The 23775-nt window shown below is 38.6% G+C and overlaps 2 protein-coding genes across 5 annotated transcripts; one reads left to right on the top strand and one right to left on the bottom strand.

The window, feature by feature from the left end:
* Positions 1-55: 55 nt before the first annotated feature.
* LOC105458566 (asparagine--tRNA ligase, cytoplasmic) lies at positions 56-2726 on the top strand. The gene is made up of 9 exons (XM_011703984.1): positions 56-167; positions 355-762; positions 828-985; positions 1071-1214; positions 1333-1481; positions 1553-1681; positions 1768-2017; positions 2088-2351; positions 2422-2726. The coding sequence occupies exons 1-9, from the start codon at positions 143-145 to the stop codon at positions 2551-2553; spliced, it is 1659 nt and encodes a 552-aa protein (XP_011702286.1). The 5' UTR covers positions 56-142; the 3' UTR covers positions 2554-2726.
* Positions 2727-3266: 540 nt separating this feature from the next.
* On the bottom strand, positions 3267-21819 carry LOC105458562 (dmX-like protein 2). 4 transcript variants are annotated; one of them, XM_011703974.1, is made up of 32 exons: positions 21442-21819; positions 20760-20957; positions 20480-20633; positions 20133-20231; positions 19310-19522; positions 19092-19221; positions 18676-18873; positions 18376-18554; positions 18021-18233; positions 17758-17938; positions 13040-17676; positions 12631-12951; positions 12359-12460; positions 12084-12287; positions 11768-11998; positions 11552-11689; positions 11141-11373; positions 10871-11052; positions 10414-10780; positions 10098-10331; positions 9759-10011; positions 9447-9651; positions 9090-9357; positions 8768-8941; positions 8592-8690; positions 7176-7262; positions 6015-6075; positions 5669-5877; positions 5434-5578; positions 5106-5323; positions 4925-5008; positions 3267-4848 (listed from the first exon to the last, which is right to left on the bottom strand). In XM_011703974.1, the coding sequence occupies exons 1-32, from the start codon at positions 21526-21528 to the stop codon at positions 4732-4734; spliced, it is 10221 nt and encodes a 3406-aa protein (XP_011702276.1). In that variant the 5' UTR covers positions 21529-21819; the 3' UTR covers positions 3267-4731. The 4 variants fall into 4 exon arrangements, with proteins under 4 accessions (XP_011702276.1, XP_011702277.1, XP_011702278.1 ...); XM_011703975.1 differs by lacking the exon at positions 7176-7262; XM_011703976.1 differs by lacking the exon at positions 20133-20231.
* Positions 21820-23775: the final 1956 nt, after the last annotated feature.

Below are 23775 nucleotides of genomic sequence, written 5' to 3'. Positions count from 1 at the left end.
TTACAATATCTTGTAATTAAAAGTTTGCATGTTTTATGCATTACCATGTGTTAAAGTATAAAATATTATAAAATTATAATAAATTAAATTTTTTTGCAGAAAATTCATTGGCATATTTCTATTAAATAATTTATCGACCAATATGTCGGAGAAAGCGTCATTACCAGGTTAGTTGCATCAGGCATGATCATCAAGCATCAGGCTGATGTAATAATATAATGATAAACTGCAGCAAAAAAATGATAACAAGAATAGTAATATGAATGACAGTTTGGAGCTACATATGTTTAACTTGGCCGTACATGTTATAATATTAACAATTAAATTAGTAATGTATAATAAATATTTTATAAGGTATCTATACGTCAGACAAGAATGGTAGTGATGAGACAGGAGATGGTTCAGAGAGCAACCCCTTTAAAACTGTTCTAAGAGCGATGCGTCATGCCAATAAGGAACCTTTTCCAGTCATATACCAGGACTCTCGTGAGAAAGACAAGAAGTATGAACCAGCGTCTAAGTCTCAATTGAAAAAGGCACAAAAGATTTGGATTAGAGAACAGTATAAAAATGAGGATAAGGAGAAGAAGTTGTTGGAAGATGAGGAAAAGAGATTGAAAAATATTGAAGAGGCTAAAACAATTGTTATAGAAGAGGATAAAACTCTGCCGGAAGCAAAAGAAATCAAGATAAGACAAGCTGTCGATCACAGAGATCAAAGAGTCAAGATATACGGATGGGTGCACAGACTGAGACGGCAAGGTATGCAATATAATTAAACTTATTTCTATTATATAATATTTTATTGAGTGATTTCTGTTATATAGGCAAAGCCCTTATGTTCATCACGTTGCGAGATGGGACAGGCTTTCTACAATGTGTGCTGACTGATAAGCTTTGTCAAACATACAATGCTTTGATCCTTGCCACAGAGGCTTCTGTTCAACTGTTTGGGGTCTTGAAAGCTCTTCCTGAAGGGAAAAATGTACATTTGAAAAAATTAATGTTTTATGTAAATCATTGGCGTGCTTGTATATATTTAGATAATAATATTTAATTTTATTTCAAAGGCACCCGGTGGACACGAGTTATGTGTTGATTATTGGAAACTTATTGGACTGTCGCCTCCTGGTGGCGCCGATTCAATTTTGAACGAAGAAGCTCTACCTGACGTACAATTGGACAACAGGCATATAATGATTCGAGGCGAAAATGTATGATATAAAAGTTCTAATGCGCTCTTATTTCTTATATAATTAATTTTAAATTAGATTTAATTCAATAATATATTATCCCGTAATTATTAAGATTATTAATATATTAATTTTACAGACATCGAGAATTCTAATGATGAGATCTGTATTGATGCAAGCGTTCAGAGATCATTACAAGGATCGCGGTTACTATGAAGTAACTCCACCAACGATGGTGCAAACCCAAGTGGAGGGTGGTTCAACTCTCTTCAAATTGGATTATTTTGGGTATGCATAATAAATTGAATGGGTTATTAATCGCGTAATACATGAGTCAATTGATTGATTGTTGTTTTCAGGGAAAATGCTTTTCTTACTCAGAGTTCTCAATTATATCTTGAAACGTGCGTCCCAGCAATGGGAGATGTATATTGCATTGCCCAATCATATCGGGCAGAGCAATCGAGAACGCGTCGCCACCTTGCCGAGTTTGTATACAATATAATTATATTAAGGAAATTGGTATAAATCTATTTTTTTAACGATATATTTTAAATATCGAATTAATTTTCAGATACACGCATATCGAGGCAGAATGTCCGTTTATCACGTTTGACGAGATGCTTGATCGATTAGAAGATTTAATTTGCGACGTAGTTGAGCGAGTTCTGCAATCGCCACTCGGTGATCTTGTCAAAGAATTGAATCCCAGCTTTCAAATTCCCAAGAAGCCTTTTAAACGAATGAATTACAGCGATGCGATTGAATATCTGAGAGAAAACAATATTACAAAAGACGATGGTAGCTTTTATGAGTTCGGAGAGGTACGAATAAATGTTCTCGTACAATTCATCTTATTCCCGACAAACGTATAATTGTTATCGTTCTTTATAGGATATTCCCGAAATGCCAGAAAGAAAAATGACCGATGCCATCAACGAGCCGATAATGCTTTGTCGTTTCCCCGCTGAAATTAAGTCGTTTTACATGCAACGTTGCGCGGAGGATAGACGCTTAACGGAATCTGTGGATGTTCTTCTACCGAACGTGGGTGAAATCGTCGGCGGTTCGATGCGTATCTGGGATTACGAGGAGCTGATGGAGGGTTACAAGCGTGAAAACATTGATCCGACCCCGTACTACTGGTATACAGACCAGGTAAATACAAAGAAAACAAATTCTACATTGTAATTAACATTACAGATTGAATAATTACGTTACTTTACAGCGGAAATATGGAACTTGTCCTCATGGCGGTTACGGATTGGGATTAGAACGATTTTTGTGCTGGCTGTTGAACAGGTATCACATACGTGAGGTGTGTTTGTATCCGCGTTTCCTGGAGCGTTGTCGCCCGTAAAAGAATATTCACGAGAATATGGATATTGTGTCAATGCGGTTACATTACTTTTTACTACTACAGTAAACCATAGCACTGCGTTATATTCAGAAATATTACGAATATACCAATTATAATCACGAAAAAACTTGTGGAAAGCCACTTAAATAGAAGTATATGTACATACATACAAATGTTCCGAGTATGCATTATTCTCTATCCTTATTATCCAAAATATCGTGAATTATCGTGTGATTTTTAACAATAACGGAGTATTTATATAACGAATAGTATACATATATATTGTCAAAAGCTGGAATATTTTTGATACTTATAATTTGCACATATTTATTGTATAATCGAGTATACAATGCCATCGACTGCGTATACAGCGGTTCAAATAAAAATTCACATAAAATGTTACATAATCATTATATGTATATGCATTGTATAAATACTGGCTTTGTTTTTACTTTATTATATAGAAAGTTTCTTTCATATTATTTTCATGACAGAAAGATGCTTAAAATTATTAGGCGATTAATATAAATTATTCTTCCTGCATTATTTGTTTGTAATTTTGAAATTAAGTGCAAGAGATTAATAAGTATCTATATAAGTGCATTATGTGTAAATTAAACAGCGGATTTAACTTCATTAGATATGTATATATGTATATATATATATGAAACTGATAGAAGTGTCATTCAACAAGTGCATTTAACAAAAATAAATCCTTTGTTACAGTTTATAATTTTATGTATATATACTTTCTATAACAGAATCATACTAGCAACAATTACTTGCGGAAAAGTCCTAAAAAATTTATAGCGATGGAAACAATACTAATTTAAAAGTTATGGCGTTACACATCTTCAAACAAGTTCGCATTAAATGGTGCTTGATCACAATTCACGTGATATTTACAAAACTGGATATGAGGAAAATACATTTATCTAGTCATCTGTGAAATATTTAGTAAAACTGTTAAAACAGATTTAAATGATTTGCAAAGAAAGTAATTCGCTTGAGGCTATTATCCTATCATCTGTTCATCGCCGATAATATATATTTCAAATAATTTTGTAAACGTACGCGATAAATGCATTGCATTTATCCCTTTCATGAAGTGACTATATTACACATTTCGAGATAAAGAGATACAAAGAGTTCATTAGAAGGCAACACAGATTTCAAGCTCTGTATTTTACTCATTATCCAAAATTGTCTCCGCCGTGTTTTACATATCTTACGAATATATTGTATCGTATAGATAGCGATGACGAAAAAGCATCGAAGTGGAGTACCTTGAATACATGAGAATTCTCTCGTTCAAATTAATTTATCGGACTATATTACAGAACAATAACTTACATTGCGCACACTGCCTCTATTTCAACAAATAATACACAGAGAAACCGCAGTTTCTCATTAACACAAAGAGATATCTCGTTTTACTATGGTCAATAACCGCTATGAAAATCGGCTAAATCGTCTTTAAATTATCCGCCGCTAAACAGTAGAATTCATCTCAACTGATCTTTATAAATACATATATTACATATTAAAAATATGAAGGTACGTGAAGATTATTACATATCATTTATTCGAATCGTTTAATATTTACTTTCATGTGAGAAAGGAATGATCATTAGTATTATTACATGCTGCTTCGTACGAAATCCACTTTAGGGAAAATACAGTGCCGTTTTCGCAGCCTCGTCGACGCTACAGCTATTTGTGTATTTGCTCGCTGTTTAGTTTTTTTTTTCTTAGATCGGGGAACCACTTTGAGACGCTATCTAAGATTACAGTTTTTACTATGTTACTATAAGAGTTTCAGTTTTGGACAACAACAACAATATTCGTGTGGAATTCACTACTTTATTATGCAATAAAGTAGCTCTCGATGAAACGATATATATATATATATTTATAAATGTAACACCCGATATATTAGCTTGTCACAACACACTAGCCATGCAAAGAGATATATCGTACCGTCTGCACGGTATTCGTATGTAAAAGTAGTGGATATATCGTACAACAGCAATCAATTAATTGCGTGGATTTCTTTAACGATTCGCCTTTCATATTTATATATATGTATATAATCAATAAATATCGGTTTCTTTCGCGTAATATACTTACACGGTATTCACTTCGTTTTCATCAACTTTTTTTTTCTTCTTTTTAATCCTAATAAAGCGTTTGTATTACACAATCGCGTTCTGGCAGTTGACGGACTTTCATCGAACCATCTGCTCCACACGAAAACAATCGACCCGCGGAATCCACGTGTAACTGGGTAACGCCCTGGAGACAAATGATACCGTTATTTATATCTCTGTTTTACGTTTAAATAAATTGGCAAATCGCAACGTAACAGTACCTGTCCTATGTTTTTGAAGAAACTAGATCGTGGATGTTCACTAGGAAATGAATACAGCAGAGAATGGACGGTCAAACCCCATATCTACGACCAAATACGTTCGCTCATTACTATTTGGAAACGAAGGAACGTATGGCGACTTTATTGAGAAGTCGCGATTCGAGACAATGATTTTTTTTACCTTAATATCACCATCACCTGCCCCGCTAACGAAAAATTCCTCGTGCGGATCGAGCGCTAAACATTTGATAGCCGACTCGTGCGCCTGGAATCTCTGCCTTTGTTGCCGTTGTCGCACGTCAAATATATTAATGTCGCCTTTCTTGCCGCCGCTGATCAGCAGCTGATGCTGCGGTGCCAGAATCAACGCGCTCGCTCCCTGATCGTGACACATGAAGCCTGACAAAACATAATAATATAATCATTATTTTTATAAAAAGAATATCAGGATTATTATTCCTCAACAAATTAAGCTAAATATTGGGTATACGTAATTTGTATATTCGTACCTTGTACAAGAGATTTGTTTTGCGGAAGTAATGTGTCCCATAAGGCTACGTTCCGTCCTTCCGAGCCGTGACCCGCCGTGGCTACGAGACTACACGCGCCAAGGAAGACGAAGTCCGAAGTCACTTTACTATGGCACTGGTAAGTCTGGAATAAATTTAAACAGTGTCGATATAGCGAACGGACGTACTGAGTGATACTTCGATACGTCTTTTAGATAGATTATGAGATTCTTACAAAGAACGGTCGAGCTGTTCCTTCCCGGCAGGCCACTTGAAACAGACTCAGATGACCGTCGGAATCCGCCACACCGAACTTGTTGCCGTGTTGAGAAAATCGCACGCGGGTTACTTTGGCGAAAGTGCCAGGTGCTCTCGGAGTAGCGACGGCCGTTTGATGTCCCCACTCCCATAGCGACACAGAACCGTCCTGCGATCCGGTTAAGTCTGGTGTCGCCAGACATAAACAAAAATTAATAAACACGTTATTTTAAAACTCTTTCGCTACTTCAGTCGTAGTCGTGAAGAATAGAAATTCGCGAGAAGTGTATTCATGCGCTCGTCCGGATAACAAATGTACTCACATAATGGTAAAAGCGGATGGGAAGAGATTCTCCTGATTCCATCAATCTTATGCTTCAGAATCTGTCGGCATCAAATACAATCGATTGAATTTGCGAGTGAAAAAGATTCGAGATAAAAATATATACATTTAAATAATGTAATATTCCAGCAGAATTAAACGTAACTTCATAAATACATTCAACAATTATTACGATATAACGCAGTCTGGGTGTTACGTTAACGCAAAGTAGGTTTAATGGAGTTGCATAATAATAAACACGTAGCATGCGTTTTCAAATGTTGCAGCGAGAGTTTCCAGTTAAAACAATTTGCAACTAGTGTTCGGCTGAAACTGCTTTTCGGCCCACTAGCTTGCGGAATTAGCTGTACTAACGTTTATCTCTACAGGTCAGCGATTTGTAGACGTTGAATTAAAGTGTGGACATGTACATGAATGTGGGTTGATACAGTATAACGAAATATAACGGACCTCTACGCATTCAAATTTTTATGATCCCCATCACTGAGAGAATATGAAAAGCGTGATATTTATTGAATACATTATCCGTGAGGAAAAATTAATATGTACAATTGATCAAATATTGTTTGCATGGTACATGCATTAGATCCACATTTCAATCATGTTCATTTAATATATTCAACTTAATACTTATGATAAGAACAGTGAGTTTCATCCATGAACTATAAATAACATCAACGAAAATCCAGGAGCAGATGAAATACGTATTTGCCCATATTTGCCACAATGTACGCTATTATTTTTTTATAAAACCTTTGTATTATGTTATACTGACAATGTAAGCAAAGAAAAATACAAACCAATGCACTGTGCATGTCGAGTTTTTAGATAAAATGATAATGGCTAAATATTTCTAAAAATAGGTCTTACGGTTGAACTGTAAGATCCTCTGGAAATTCAAGATATATCTGATTTGTAATATAGATATGAAAAATTAAAAAATATTCAATAATCTCAGCAATTTTTTTTTTTTTTAGGTAATCTTGTTTCAGAATAAGATAATCGAGTTTTCATCATAAAATTGCGAGCTGTGTAAACGAGCTTAAACATATTACAAATCAGATACTGGCTTGTTACCCAAAAAAGTTAAACATGAAATTTGCACTAGGATAGACTAGGGTCTGTTAGATGTAAATCTCACCGGCTTTAACAAGTGTTTGCTCCTATCGGCAACAAATTGACAGAAACGCAGGTCGTGGGAGCCAGGAAAAGCAGGCATCCCCTTCATCTGAGCGAGCGAATGAGCCGCCAGTTCAGTGACGCAGACCAAGTTAGATGTTAGGCAAGCATTGAACAAGCAACATTGTCTCCGTCACCACTTGTGCTACCCTAACCGAGTACACCACATTCACGGCTTGCAAGGCTTGTCTCGCGATGTCTCTTGTCTTTATATCCATTTAAGAAAAGTAGCTTATAAGAAAATTTCCATATTTTCTATGGCAAACGAGAGAGAAATTATCGTCATACAATAAACAAATTTTCTTACTTTTACGCGGATACAAATATGATAAATTTGTTTCCAATATTTATCATGTATAAAACGAGCAAGCCTTGAATTCAACCGTATCCTGATATGTGAGACAGTGCACACTTTGATCTTAATATATATATGTAGCATGCAATAGTTTCTTTAAAATCATAGTTCTTTTGCCTTTGGTGCAAAATTACTGCTTCTAGACTTGTATCATTTCGATTATCAATACATAAGTATTGCCCAATGATATTACCTTTGTATCAAAGATAAAATAAAGATATTAATATAAGAGACGCTTTAGATGAAGTGACGTCAAACAATGTACAATGTATATGCAGAAACTTAATACACATAACGATTCTTAGAATATCCTAGATAGGACGCTTCCTACCCTTCCTACTTAAGTCAGCACAAGTCTTTGTAAATAAAAGCTTAAACTTCTTAGAACCTATTAATTAGTCAGAAAAATCTTATTGCAAGCAACTTAAAACTTGTATATTAATCTTGGAAATCCTGCAAGTACTTCTTCAGTTTTATAATACGTCAAGCTTTCTATATGTGAGTTAATTAATTTCATTAAATGTACAATCTTTTGCATAGTAATGATTAATTGCACATCTTTTACACTCACGCACACATATGCATATTAAAACAATACATAGTGAGGTTTACAGTTACACTTAAAACAAAAATTAATTCTCTCCGAGAGATAATCATAAATAAATGAATGCAACATAACAAAGAGGGAAAGTGAAATTCATTTTACTTTTATTAGACTTAAAATAAACTCAGCATTCAAGGGTGTTATATCAAACGGTAAGTGTAGCAATATATAGGTAAGATAACAAATATATAGATGAGAAATTTAAAAAATAAAAAAAATTCTTTACATAAATTAATTTCAATTATATTTACAAAATTTAAATTACATATAAAAAGTCTTAACTTGTTTGATCATACTTTCTTCTACTAGATTCTTTCATTAATTTTTAAGAAAAGGAGATCTCTTAATTTGTGATATGTAATAATGCGACTTTTGACGATATTTACTATATATAAATTACGATATAATTAGAAACTCACCACGCTCGCGCCACGTCCACTCTGGCTGGCTATACCTGAGTGGGGTTGAGGACTGTTTTGCTGAGGGCTCTGCGCCAACAAAGGACGATCTGCTGCTGTCTATAGATAGGATAAAGTATGTGCATAAAGTATACAGTTTATTATTGTGCTAGTATAAAGGCATTGCTAAGCCGTACCTGTATAACTAAGAAACTGGTTGGCGGTACAGGCTCTGGATCAGGTTGTTTATTCAAATTGATGATATCAAATTCGCATTCATCTTCCAACCACGACGGAAGTTCTAGGAGTAGGGAAATGTTCATCTCTTGCACTTCCCGAGGGGTAGCAAGGGCCATTAAACCTGGGTTTACCTATATACGATCATCGATCACTATATTGTCAACTATGTTACAAATATCTAGATAAAATATTCTCGAGGTAATATAAAATTTAAAATCTACTTAAAAGTTTCGTTAAAAAGAAATTAATATGATTAGAAAAAAAATTAAAATCAGATACCTGATTAAGACAGAAGGCACTGATGCTATCTTGTTCTTTATGGATAATTCTGACTGGTTCTGGCAAACTTGTAGTGCCACTATCACTACCCTTATCCTCTCCAGTTCCACGATGTACGCCATCAACGACTGACTGACTGCTCTCAAGTATCGTTGACAGAGATCTTCGTTTCCCAAATACTGCGCGAATAAAAATATCCTGAACCAATTCTTGTCTGACTAAATAACACCATAAGCGATTCGTAGGCGCTGCTGATGCCAATCGCGTGCTGAAATTTTGAGAATATTTTTTTTATATTTTCCTTTTTTTATTTGATATTTCCAATTCAAAACTTTTAACTAAATGAAATTTGCTCACTTAAAGGGCGTATTTCCTTTCTCTAATAACGATCGATATTTATGAATAGCCGGTTTTCCAGGCGTAGGAGAAGGATCCGGCGCACAGCCAGGTATATAATTAGCCGGGGGTGGACCCCTAAGTTCCAATTCTTCGCGTAAAGACTCTTGCCATTGTGCAACGATGCCCAGTGTACCGTGAGTTAACGGGCTACTTACAGGTAATTCTAGAATAACAAACGTATTGTCTTACTGTTAATACCGTCGTTATATTTTTTTAAATTTTGTCGTCATCATATTACTTAAGAGATCTACAAGACATTGCGTTTCATACCTTGCATTTCTATGCCGGCAATAGTCAAGAAATCTTGTAACTGTTGTTGCAGTATTTTAACTATTGCTAATCTCATTACGCTCCAACTATACGAATTGGAATTACTATGTTCTGTATTATCCTTTGGTTTATTCTTTGGCTTCGAACCCGTATCAAATACGTCTTCCTCATCGTCTGTAGTATCTAAGTCAGATACCGCGGAATCGGAAGAATCATAATCAATTTCATCTGCATATTCAGTCTCTATGCGTGGCTGAAAAAGTATTATACAGTTAGTCATAACGGTAAAATAGATACAGACATGTAGAATTTCTCGATATTTGTTCGAAACATCCATACCTTCATAAGGAAATATGAAATCATGCTCATTTGCGGCGAAACAAACTGTTCCCTATACGTAGGCTTATCTTCCTTCATATTTGGTTGCTGACCCGTAAATTGTCCTAATAGTTTCATATTCAGCTTGACACGTTGTTTGGTCAACGATGTCATGGTATTCCACATGCCGCTGGCGGTACTTTGGATCTCGCTCGTCACACTATCGGTCCGCTCGACGCTGTTCGTGTTACCGCCCTGACAAACAAACGCGAGGATAAAAAAAAGCAACGTTCGCGAAATATAAAATAAAGGATTAATTAAGAAATTAATTGTGTACCTGGCTGGTGGTGCTCGCAACACGCAGCAGCTTTTTAACTCCTCCGCCAAAGAGAGAGGCCCATGTATTGTTGTCGAAGTGTTGCCCCACTAGTCTGTATAAAATGTGACTGTCGCAACTCGACAGGGCGTAGATGAATAGACTCATGTATGTCGCCACGAAAGCCTCGCAGAGCAGAATATTTAGCTTCGGAGTGTCCTCGTCTTTCTCCCGAGCTAGTAACGCGCGCAGGTTTGTTACGCCTGGCCACTTAGAAGGTGAGGTAGTTATGCATACACCGTCGTCCGTCGAATACCGTCGGTGGTATCTGTTTGAGGCTACCAAATGACCGCCCGAAAACGTTTCTACTTCAGCAACTACCGGGAAACTGGAAAATGGTCAATATACGTATGACATCTGATTCATCATGTATATAATATTTAATTAACTCAATTACAATATCAATATATACGCTTACCTTTCTGGCTGATGATGTTTCATAACGAATGTATCTGAATCGCAAAGTGACTGGTAAATACAAGCGCTAAGTGCCACCGCTAAATCTCTCATGATGAATACTTCGCAATAATGCGTATTTCTGTTGGGCATTGGCGGATTGCGTAATTCTACTAATGTTTGCAGCATATCATGTGCGAGGGACTACAAAAAACAATAACATGGTGTTGTACATATGGTATTGTTCGATATGAAAGAAACGAAAGAGAAATAATATGAATTTTGAACAAACCTGCAGATGTCGAACTGGATCAGCAACAACAGTCTTGTTGCAAGCGACGCTGGCGCTTAATAGAGGTAGCGTAGTAGGAAATGGAAGAGGACTGAGCAATTGTTGTTGAGTTTTTTCTTGTTGCAATTCCTGTAGCAAGAGTACCAATTCCATTCTTACTGACGCTAAGCCGCCACCCGATGCACCGTGCAACGAACAGTACGATAACAATGTTCTCAACAATGTTTCGTTAGCTGAAAATATATGATACAATTAATCAATAAAATTAATCGATTCTGTAGATTTTTCTTTAAATTTTTGTCTTTTAGAGGCTAAAATATTAAATTTGCGAAAAATTTGTTAAATATAATAACTTCTAAAGTTGCTAGAAAATTTAATTAAACATCAAGAGATAAAATTGATGCTATCAACCTTTCAGCCATTTCTTCCTTTTTGCAGCTCTTTGCACTTTAGCTTCAAAATCCAACTTCTCCGCCACCAGTATTTGATGTAACGTTGGCTGTTCGCCAGGTTTATACGGCGGCACATCGTCCACCATTCCGCCTTCATCTAAAAATTTTTTTTAATCCATAATTTTTTAGATTATTATTTATTCATAATAATTATATGTAGAATAAAAAAATGTACATTCTGCCGCGTTGTTCACGTCTCCATCTGCGTTAGTACTGTAACTGCAAAGTTGCCTCAGCGCGTCCACTTCTCGTTCCAACCATACGTATAGTTGATATCGTAACTGACCTCCATCTACTTCAAAACCTGTCGCTAATGTAGACAGCTCTTCCATTAAGATTTTCAAGCAGGCCACAAATTTTAGCTGTTGCGCCATAATATCCAATTGTCCAGCTGATTTTGCCACGCCTTGTAAAACATTCGTCATTTTTATTAATAGTAAAATTACATAACAATTAATTCACAAGGAAAAGAAGAAAAAGGAAAATCTTACTGTTATCATTTTCTAATTTATGAGTGTCTGATTTATCCTGCTCTTTTTTATCGAGTTTCATACTCATGGGAGGACTATCGGCGTCCTCGCCGTCACCCGTCTCATCATCATCCCAGTTCAATTCTAATTTATCTTCTTCCATGCGCTTGCTAGTCTGAGACCAATCAAATGACGTTGTACTCCAATCTACAGCGTTTACTGTTTCTAAAAGTAATATTTTATTAGCTTCATACATTTCATTCTTAATACATTTTATTTAAAATAATGATACGTACCTTTATTATTGTTTACTGCATTCGACTCATTTCCCCAATTAATAATGCCAGTATCTATTTGAGAATCTTGAGCTCTGGCCTTACTTGGACTGTTTAGTAAGCCTATTGGAATAAAAAGATCGTAAGTAATATTTCTAATTTAGAATTTACAATTTCTTAATTTATAAAAATAAATATATATATATGTTATATATTAAAACAAAAATAAGAAAAATATACTAAAACTCTCATTTATTAATACAAAAATTTTTATATTGTTACATGTTACTTACTTGGAGAATCTTCACCATTTGTTTCCATAACTTTATTAGGCAATTTCGATAAAACTTCAAGAGCGAGGGCTGGACAGCCGGCTTTAAAGTGTGCGTGTGCCGTAGTGAAATACAGTTGCCTCTCCAATGGTGTAATACTATCCTCTAACAATAACTGTTTATCCGGTTGGTCTGGTCTCTTTGTCTCCGTGCCATAACTGAATCCCGAAATTACTACCGAGTGCCCTTTCTTTTTATCTTGCGCGGTGGATGCGATATACTGTCTGATTAATAACGGATGCGTACGGAGATAAACGTAGAAGTTGAAAACGTTTGGATTTGCTGAAATAAAAATTAAGGGATAAAACGTCTATTCTAAAAGTTAATTCATGAGTACGTAATGTGACGAACAAAATACATCGATTATTACCTGTTGTTCCTTCTGGTTTATCGGATTCATCGTTATACTGCGGATGCATATTACCGACATTGGTCAAGAGCAAGGTATTAAGAGAGCCAGAATAATCCTTCAGGATCCACAGAGCCATGCTACGCAGGAAAGGATCAGGATGCACTCTGCTCATATCTTGATTCTGTCCGTCTTTATCGCAACCTAAGATTTCTTCATACAATAATCTTCTCATATTTGGTGACGATGTATCATTTTCATAAAGTCTGGCTATCACCATTGCAAGTTGTATATCGTTCAATTTATTTAAGCACACGTCGATGGCATCCTTCAACGCTCCGGCAAGTAAAAAGAATGCGGCCGCGTGTTCGAATCGTTGCTTTCCAAGCAGAGCGAAGGCGTTCTTCAGAGCCGCCTTCCTCCATCGGTTCTCGGCGAAATTATTCGAGAAGAAGGTAGTCATTCGTTCGTCCCGTTGATTTCTAAACAGACCCCACACCAGATTCTTCTTTTTCATCGCTAAATAATAGACAGCCGCGTCCAAGGGATCTTGCTTATCCTGGAAAGCGGCCTTCGCTATTTTCTCCACGCATTTCTTCAGCACCGTGTTGCTTCTGATCCACCAACCTACGCCAAGCTCCTTCAGTACGGACCACTTTGGTTGACCTTTGGCGTAAGACGGAATTAATCCCAGCAATTCTTCCTCGGATTCGGAATGAAACGCCCATACAAGATTATTCGACGCGACGCCCTGTTTCTGAAATTGCGCTCTCTGCGCCAACGGTAAGCAGCGTATCAAGTAATTGTAGTGTTTCATTGCCAAGAGGAATCTGAGGCCGCAATCGTCCAGCGAATCGGTGGACACGGCCTCGCCGTCTGGAATGCCCGTTAGATTCTCCTTGGCGATCGCGTTCTTCGCCGCGTCGATCGCGAATCTCTCCGCAAAATCGACGTTGCACGTCGACACGGTATCCGCCAGGGCGAGCAGATGCATTTGGTCGAGGCTGGAGAGTCCCGGGAGATGAGTGTGAGTCAAGAGACGCGACAGCAGTCTACCTTGCCTGGGGCCGAAGTGAGAAATTCCTTGTCTCTCCGGCACCGAGGACCGTCTGTCCTTCTGCCGCGAACATTCGTAACCCTCGTCCAACATATCGTCCAACGATTCTCCCTCGTCCAAGTTGCTGTCGAACAGCTCGTTGTAATCATGCTTGTCCTCGCTCTGCTGATGCGGCAGAAGACTCGTCTCTTTGTCGGCCATCAATAGAGTCCACAACGGGAGCGGGGAGATGGATGTAATTTCCGCGTAATCCAGCGTCAATTCCTCCGGTATTTGCGTAGTCGAGCCTCTCGGCTCCAACGGCGATGTCGTGCCCATGTAACTCACCGACATTGTTCTCGATCGCGACCAGCCGCGCTGCTTCACCAGACTCTCGTCGTCGGCCCGCAGGGAGCAGGAGCTACCTATACAACGGACGAGATGCGCCAGGATAGCCTTCACCCATCTGATCTTACCCGAGTTCAATAGTTCCATCAACTGCTTCGGATGATACTGCGGTAAAACTGGGCAGGCTATCCTCGATGCCTCGAACAGCCCGTAATCCGGCATGTAGTCGAAGCTCAAATTCTCGTTCTGTATACCGCGTTTCTTCTTGGCGTCCAGCATCGTCAGATTGATGCTGCTGACGCGCGACAAATGCGGCATCGAGGACACGTTCGCCAGCCGCCTCTGGGACGTCTCGTGCGCCAACGTGCGTAGATCCTCGTCGCGCAAATTTCGACTCGCCTGGAACTCGTCGGACTCCTGATGCTGCAGATTCGAGTGGAAGCAGTCGTTCTTCGGATTCGGCTTCCACTGCGAGTACACGTGCATCTCGGAATCCATGCCCACGACCAAAATGCCGTCGCGCACCCAGGATATTTGCATGGGCAGCGGCGGCAGGCCGTCCGCCGTCGTCAGCTCGATCTTGCGCAATTTCATCCATCGGATCTCGTCGACGAATTGCGGCTGAGCCAGGGACGAGGTCTTCCTCAGTATCGGTCTATTATTGCTCTGCGATTCCTTCATCGCTTTCATGTTGGCCTGCGCCAGATCCGAGCACACCGGAGTGAACAGCATAATTTTGGAGCCGACGCCCACGGTTAGAATGTGCGAGCCGTCCTCTTTGGACACCCAATCGAGCTGCACCAGATGCTTCTGCGTGAGCGGACACGTGTTACCGTTCTCTATGATCGATTTCCGCAAAGACTGAAGGGTACTGAACGACGGGACCGCCAGCAGACCGGCATTCGATTTCGTGGAATCGCCGTTCTCCCCGTTCCTCGAAGACCTTATATCCTCGTGGCTGAGTGTTTGCAACACCTGAGTGAGCCGTTGCTTCTTCTGCAAGAATCTACTGTCGTACAAATAACTAAGATCCAGATGCTGATCCACCGGTATTCGCGGCAGATGAATGTTTTTCAGATGAATTGTATCTTCCAAGATCCATTCGCTGCCACCTGTGCTCTCGCATTCGTATATGGCCACGCAAAGATTCACGTAGCGCGAGTCCGGATCATTTTTCGTCGGACGCGTGAATGACTTTCCGTATTTGTAAGCGCAAGCGATGCGCCCGCTGTAAGCCGCGCTTATGTTCAACGGTTGACCGGTGATATCAATAGTAGACTCCTGATCCTTCCTGATCATCTCCCATTCGCACCATTCGTAGTCCAGCTTGTCGTCCGGCTTCTTCGTCACTTTGCATTTCCAAAAACGCACAGTGCTGTCGCTGCATGCTGTCACGATGATATACGGCGCAAAGCAGGCTGGATATATCGAGGAACTGCTCAAATGCCCTGCGGCGGGCGCGGCGTGAATCACCTCCACACCGTCGGGCAACGGCAACTCCTGCGTGCAAACTTTCGTAGTAGTAATGAGAACGTGGCTGTTCTGATGGCGACGAGGCAGAAACGTCGAGTCCAGATCGGCTTGGCTGCCGCGACGACTGCGGCCGCCGGTTTGACTGGCTCTGCGCGATCGTCTGCCTTCCGCGTGACTTAATCTACCGGGCGTGCCCTCCTCGTCCTCGTCTTGCACCAAGTGGGAATCCGGCACGTACATCATCGAGCCTGACAGACCGGAAGTTTCTGGTTGTGACGCTATTACCAATCGCCACATATGCACGGTGGTGCCCTGTTGCGTGCGCTCGAGGACCACTATGTAGAATGGCTCTTCGAAGATTGCCGATTGCTGCAGATCCACCATAGCGTCCAATGTAGACTCCATAAGTCCCAGATCGTTGGCCGATGTGTCGATACCGGGCAGCTTTTCGTCGCTTCTCTCGCCCGTGATCAATTGCTCCTGAAAGACGTGGAGGAACTGCGTGTTCTGCCAATCGTGAGTCGCATCGGCAATAGCGTCGAGCTGTATAACGCATCCCGGTCTCGCGGTCGACTGCTGAGATACTATTTTTATTCTGTCGTGAATAGAGTGCCTGACGCCGTCGTCCGATGACATGTCCGTCGAGAGGCTGGCCATGGAATCCATCATCCTGCTTCGTCTCTCGCTAATCGATACCTCTGCTAGTAACGTTCTAGCGTCAATGACAGCTTGATAAACCCTCAAGCACTCTCCATCGCTAGCTACAAAGCAGGCACTGGGAGAATTGGACAGATTGCCTAAAGTGGTACTTGGCAGTAACGTCGGAATCCAAGCTACGTTACTGAACGCTGATATTTCGGGCGAATTAATACGCGCCAACTCGGAAACTCCACCGCTCTTGGACAGAGGCCCCACGGCATCTACGCGCCATAATATCAATTCGCTGCAAAATCCAGTGGGCGACATGATATCCTTATCCTTGCAAGAATCGTGTTTGCTATCGAGATGTTCGATAGATTCCGTTGATTGAGTGCCAGAAAATTCGGGTATATTGTGATGGGAAGTTGTCACAAGTAGAGGCAAAACGGGATGGCAAGTGATGTCGTTTACACGGAAGCGATGTCCGGAAGCTCTGCATGCATGCCCTATGCTCAGCACTTGCGAAAATTTCGTTTTATCCGCGAACGTTAACTGCCATAAATTCAAAGTGCCATTCGAGTGCTTCGACACCATAGAAACAATCGGACTAGGATGAGCCAACAGATCCGCGTCTTGTCCATTTTTATTACTTTCCAATGCGTTAGTTTCAGTTTTCGTTTGATTCTGATCGTTTGTATTTTCCATATTTTTCAACAGTTCTTGACCCGCTTTCGAGGTCAAGGTAGATTGCTCCTCGTCTTGCTCTATGAGACTAGGTAGGGGAGTCGCGACTTCGCTAGGATCGTTCGTTTTTGTCGAAGATTTTGCAACCTCACGAATATTCAACAACGGTCCACCAGTATTGTGAGAGTACATCGATACGTTATGACTCATTGTCGACGCGTCGCCGAGCGGGAACGCGTTCGGAATACGAGTGGAAAATGAAATTTGCGCTTGTCGAAAAGATCCAGGATGATATTCGTCCAGCCATTCAATATGCCAAATCAAAAAACTTCCGTCTATCGGATGTATCGAGAACAGCAAATCTGGATTGTGATGCCAATCACGTAGCAATGTTTCTATCTTTGTGTCCAACGAATCTGGCGCGTGGTTCATTGTGGACGTTGCATCCGTCGCTATAGAATTAATGGAGGTCGTATTGCTGTAACATTTTTTTAAATTAATTTGAAAGTTTATACAATGTGATATAATTGACAAAAAAAAATAAATTTTGAAAATTTACCTGAGACTCGGATGAGAGTGTACGCTGTGTGCTAAACTGTGATGCGATGAGGTGGTATGTGCAGTATGATGTTCATCACTACTGTGTTCCTCTTGGCTCATTGACCGGCCACCGACGACTTGCTTCTGAGCTGCTTGCAGCCGAACTCCTTTTTCTACTTTTTCTGCTTTTTCTACTTTTTCTAAAAAAGAAATTATTAGTAATTGTATTTTTTTAAACAATTTTCAATAACATGCGCGCAATTGAGTCAATCAAATGCATACTTGGTGTACACTCATCCTCAGAATCATGCTCCACATGTTCAGCATCCTGATGTTGCAAACCTTCCTCTTTCTCCACTACTTTACGAGTCAATTCTTGCAGTATGTTTTCGGCTTGCATAGTGAAATGCATTTCTTTGTTATTTAGCCAGTGTAAAATAAAATTCGGTTCTCTGTCGGGGTCTCCAGTAATTAGGCTTGGTACTAGTGGTATATCTATAACATGAACGTATACTATCCACTGACAATTACCAATATTTCAGTAATGTTCAAAAGAACATGACACTAACGTAAAAAATGGAAAATAGAAAATAAAATTTTTCTACTACGTATTGCATAATAAACATTAATACTATACCAGTTTCTGCATTAATACTGGCTGCCAGGTGGAAATGCATCCCTGGGTAATGACCAGAAGTTTGGTAATTATTATGAAAATCATGTACAGAGTATGTAGATGGAAGCGTTGGTAAGGTCGGTGCTGTATGGCCAGCTTGATGTTGCTGTTTAGCGTGTCGTCGAATATGAAAACATGTTCTGTTAACAGAAAATTTTATGTACCATCATTTTACTTTATCAAAATTTCATACGCATTGTTTCAATAAGCATTATAAAAATAAAGCTTTCTTTATAATAGTAAATATCACATTCTTCGTACTTCATGTGTTTCAGCCGCTGCATAAATCGATGTTTGTGCATATTATGATGACGATGCTTGCCATGATGACCATGCCTATCGGAACCTTCAAACTGACTCATGTTAGCTAAGCCTTCGATCTCAGGCGGTATCGTTTCCGCCCACACTCGACAAATGTTATCGCGACACGAAGTGACCAACATATTGGATACTGAACCCCTAATTTATAACAAAAGAAACAATTATTAAACAGATTATTAAATGCAAAGAATCATTATAGGATTTTCATCTTATTTGCATAAATGTTAATTAGCAAAAGTTCAATTTTACACACAAAGAGAAATATTTTTAAAAAGAAATAGTGTTTTGTTATGCCGTTTAAATAATATATACAAATAGTATTAGTTATCATTTGATTGCGTCGTCGGTTTACTTACTTTGGCATGTATTTACTTGTTTTGCGCCAGGAAAGGTGTGTTACGGCACGTGGGTGTGCAACATAAACAAAACTAAAATTGTCACTACCCACGGAAAAACTTGTATGATCTATGCTTCTTGCTGGAAACACTAAAAACAAAGGATAAACCGATAACAGCTGTTTACATATGTATATCAAAAAATATCGATTAGTTAATAATTCAATAAAAATACATACGTTGTTTGTTTTCGAACCATATTTTGACCAATCTGTCATTCATTCCTGTTGTTGCAAACAGAGTGCCATCGGGACTAAAACTCATAAGATGGACTGGTGTGGCTGTACGACATTTCCATACACAATTCCAACCGCCTGGATCATTTGCAATAGACGTGTCCCCAGGCCCAGGACTCTCAGCTTCCCCTCCAATTGAGAACGTTACCGTACCAGCTGTTAAAAATTAATATAAATTTCAACAATGTAGTAAAATTGTTTTTGACCTCAATAAAATGCACATATTTGAAACTCAAGTAAAAGAAGCTCAATATTTAATAGCATTTTTGTAATATAAAAGATGACAACTGAAATTATTTTAATCGTTTGAATAAAATTATATCTTGTAATACATTTATAATAATAATTCGCGTATTTATATTGTGCAATAGCAAAATGTATAAATTAAACTGTTTAATGGGGCAAGCCTAACGCAACAAGCATATTTAAATTATATTGAAATTATCAATCTTTATTTGTTGCCATTATATATATATATATATATATATATATATATATAATAGTTGCAACAAATAAAGAATGATAATGTTGAAAGATTGATAACAAAACCAAAATTTCAATTACAATAGCATCAGTCACAGAAATAACTTCGTTAAGTTCATTCAGATGCATTTGTTTCGAGTTTTTAATTTTCATTCTAATTAGACGAGATATGCAGGTGATTGTTTTTCATAATTACAAATGCGGTGCATTAGAAAAGCTGTGATATATCAACATGCAAATAACGTCAACACTAAACGTTCATTCTCAAAAAGAATGAACTCACGATCCTGAGAAGTATTTGCTGTAACATTATGATTGTTTCCGGTCGTGCTGACGTCTTCTGTTTGTAACGTTTTCAGCTTTGTAGTTGTAGGTAATGTCGCTGCATCAAGTAATGAGAAATACGATAACTCTAATATTTTAATATTTTAATATAATATTTTAATCAAACGTTAAATACTTATTAGAGGAGAAAATATATCTTATTGTTATACATGTGTATTATGCAAATAAAGTTTTTTAACAGAGAATATCGATATATTTTAGCACAACTTAAAGATAATTTTCCATTGTACTCGATCCATTAAAAAAAAGGCTTTACTGAAACGAAAATTCTATGAGTAAACTTACTGTGCTCTTCTTGAAACGGCATGATATTTTGGTGCCATAATTGTAATAGTTCGCCACCTGTTAACAATCTTGTTCCTTCTAAATTCCATGATAAAGAAGTAATATTCGATTCTGTTTGCAGACTTCCTGTTTGAACCCATCTATATTCTAGTTGCTATAAAAAACATTTAGAAAAGATTTAATTAAAAATCTTTAAACGTATTCTTAAATATTTAAAAATATAAACAAGTAGATACAAATAGATAAAAATGTAAAAAACAGAATAAAAGTAGATACAAACATGTGAACAGGTGCTGTGTATAAGCGGCGTTGGTTCAAAAATGCAGACTTGATTTTCATAGGCTGCAGCAATTTTTCCTGTATCTGTACTACAGTCCAGACAACTAATCCTGATGTAATTGTGCACAGCTCCAGGAATTATTTGAACTCGTTCAAAATTATTGGCCAAAATCACAATATTGCAGCCAGCTGCATACGCCTGAATGAATAAATCATATATATAGTTAATCTACACTTTCCAACTCTATGTCTTCAAATATAGTTTTCATGCCAGTCATATTATCTTATCAAATCTTAATTCTACTTAATGATGTGACGCACTAACTTTACTATCTTTGATAAAGTTCTTTGATGACTAATTGTAAAATGTCAGCAAGAAAGATCAATATTTTAATTCGCAACGTATTAAAAAATATCAGATCGCAACCGTGTAGAACGATAAAAAGTATAAATTTTCGTCGTTTGTCAAAGAGAACGGTGAAGGATACTCGTGAGACGTGAACGTCCTACGTTCGTATGCCTAATCAAAGTGTCATTCGATCAGCTGACTTCCATAATGCGAGAGTGCGTATCGACTTTTACGATCGCGTACGAAATTCCGCTGACGATATCGGCCGTGAAGGCTGGCCGATCGCCAAGGACGCGCCGTATCGGAACGCGACCGTCGTCTCACGGATACTCACGGTGAAGGATATTCCCTCGACGGAGCCGACCGCGTAACAGCGGTCACCTGCATTGCAGGCGCCGCTCAGTATCTGATGACAATTCATGGTACCGTACGCGGTTGCACACACACGCGAAACGTTAGATCATCGTCCGGCGGCGCGTTCCGCCGCTCGCGTCCGCGGCCTGTGTCGAACGGCTGTGTCCGGGTGTGCCGTCGACGTCGATGTCCGGGCACCGCGCGCGGTTCGCACCTCGTCGGGGCTGGGGCTGCTCCGCAATGCCCCCAAAGGACGCGTCACGCGCCTCAAATCGACGCGACACGATGATCGGGCGGCCGCGACGCGGCCATCTTTAAATCGACCTCCACACGAGCGACATCATCGCGATCTTCCTGGCAGCTGTGCGAATGGCTGACTGTGGCCCGAAGTGCCGACCGCTGCCGAAGGCTTCCGGAGCGCACGCATGCACCAACGATCGCCACCGACGGCCGTGCGCGCGCGTATTGCGAATTCGCGTACATCGATACGCCGGGAGGTGCTGACGAGACTCAAGACGCCAGCTCCCACGTCGTCGGGAGCGAAAGACAGACGAGGATACAGATCGTATAATGTAATCACGAACTGTGATCATGATCCCGTTAAGCAACGGACGATGTGGAAAATTTAATCACCCAAATAATTATTTTCAAAAAATAACAATCTCTCTTACAATTTATGTTTCGAAATTAGCATCGTTGATAATCGATTTATTCGTAATTTCTTCGTTTATAGCTATTTAATATTAAATTAACAAAGGTCAAGGCGATCACTTCGATCAAACTCCCATTAACTGATCAATCGATGATTAATTCAATCGATAAGATTGTTTGCTGCAAAATTTCTTTTACAATTTGATATCTCTATATAATCTATTTTTTCTCATGCATATGTATTAAATGTCAAAAATTTATTATTTATTCTATTCGTACTCGTGACAACTGTGGATCATTCTTTTATTTGAATGGAATAAGTTTTTGTACTCGTTCTGCTTCTTCTTTTTCTTAAATATTAATTACAACATGCACAATCAAAGAAAAAGTTTAATTTACGATAACGTTTTGCAGATATACTACTCTTTATTTTTTTCTAAATTTATATAATTTACAATAACATCGAATTGTAGTATATTTTGCAGCAAAAATAATTAACGACGCTGAGAGATTAACTCTGGAAAAAAAAGTTGGTCTTTTGTATATGTTATACATATTGTAGTCGCTCGTCGTAGAGATTCGCTTTGAACGAGGTAGGTGAACACGTGTAACGTGCATGTCGTGTATACGCCGCTCACATGCACAATGTTGTTATGGCAAAAGAAGAAAAACCGCGCACGTTAACTATAATGTAATCGAGCGGTGAGCTCCTTCGGGGAAAAAATTATTCACCGTGCGATCATATCGATCCTTTGTTATTAACCGCCTCGTACTATATTTAGCTGTGTCTTTCCGAACCGTCTTTCCACTAAAGCGTAATTGAAGCGCAACGGAACGAGTGCTCTTCTTCTCTATCTCGCGAATTACAGTAGGAAAGATATCCTAGATGGGAGAAATACAATTAGATATGAAATAATTGTACATGTGTATGTGTGTGTGTGTGTGTGTGTGTGTGTGTGTGTGTGTGTGTGTGTGATTCGAGAGAGGAAAATGAAGTTTATCCTACATTCGAAATCGGCGTGAAACGGTGACGCGATTGCTTATCTTACGAGGAACTGACACTCGGCTACGTGCGTGTCATTAATTGCGACCAGTTGACACCAATTATGAGGCATACGCTGGCATACTGTGTTCCTAATGATGTAACCGAGCGGAATGCGTGCAAAATATTTCTATAGCTCGTATTAAGGCATTGTATGTAAGGCATTGTTATGTATACAGAATACTTAATGTTGTATACTCTGTACAATATTTCTATTTAAATTTGGTTAAAATATAAATCCTTCATATTATAATATTAAAAGAAATATATACAATTTTGACAAAAAATTCTTTCTTTTTATCTTTGTCATGACAATCTTTATTTTTTAAATAATCCTTATTCTTTGCCTTCGTCATTAAATTACGTATCTAAAAAGATGGAAAGAGTAAATGTTTTTTAATGTAATCGCCGTAAGAATTTTGGTACATTCAATCTCTCTCAATATTACAAATATTTATTATTATACAAAATTGTATTACGCAATAGATATACATGTATGTGTGCGCACGCGCACATTATTTTAACAGATGCAAAATCAACACATTCATATACATTATAGACAGCGTGCAATTTTAAACACGGAGATTTTGCTGATTTTTCAAAAAAATTTTCATGTATTAA

This window comes from Wasmannia auropunctata, unplaced genomic scaffold, assembly GCF_000956235.1.
Source record: "Wasmannia auropunctata unplaced genomic scaffold, wasmannia.A_1.0 LD334508.1, whole genome shotgun sequence".
NCBI classification, from domain to species: domain Eukaryota; kingdom Metazoa; phylum Arthropoda; class Insecta; order Hymenoptera; family Formicidae; genus Wasmannia; species Wasmannia auropunctata.
Note: the sequence above shows the minus strand (reverse complement) of the source record. Positions and strands in the feature narration are given on the sequence as shown.

Excerpts from the sequence above, each read along its gene's own strand:
- LOC105458566 (XM_011703984.1), top strand. The coding sequence starts at position 143 with ATGTCGGAGAAAGCGTCATTACCAG. Across the intron at positions 168-354 it reads GGAGAAAGCGTCATTACCAG|GTATCTATACGTCAGACAAG; the intron begins GTTAGTTGCATC and ends ATATTTTATAAG. Across the intron at positions 1,215-1,332 it reads TAATGATTCGAGGCGAAAAT|ACATCGAGAATTCTAATGAT; the intron begins GTATGATATAAA and ends TTAATTTTACAG.
- LOC105458562 (XM_011703974.1), bottom strand. The coding sequence starts at position 21,528 with ATGAATTGTCATCAGATACTGAGCGGCGCCTGCAATGCAGGTGACCGC. Across the intron at positions 10,332-10,413 it reads TTGCGAGCACCACCAGCCAG|GGCGGTAACACGAACAGCGT; the intron begins GTACACAATTAA and ends TTTGTTTGTCAG. Across the intron at positions 6,076-7,175 it reads GCAAACACTTGTTAAAGCCG|ATTCTGAAGCATAAGATTGA; the intron begins GTGAGATTTACA and ends TGATGCCGACAG.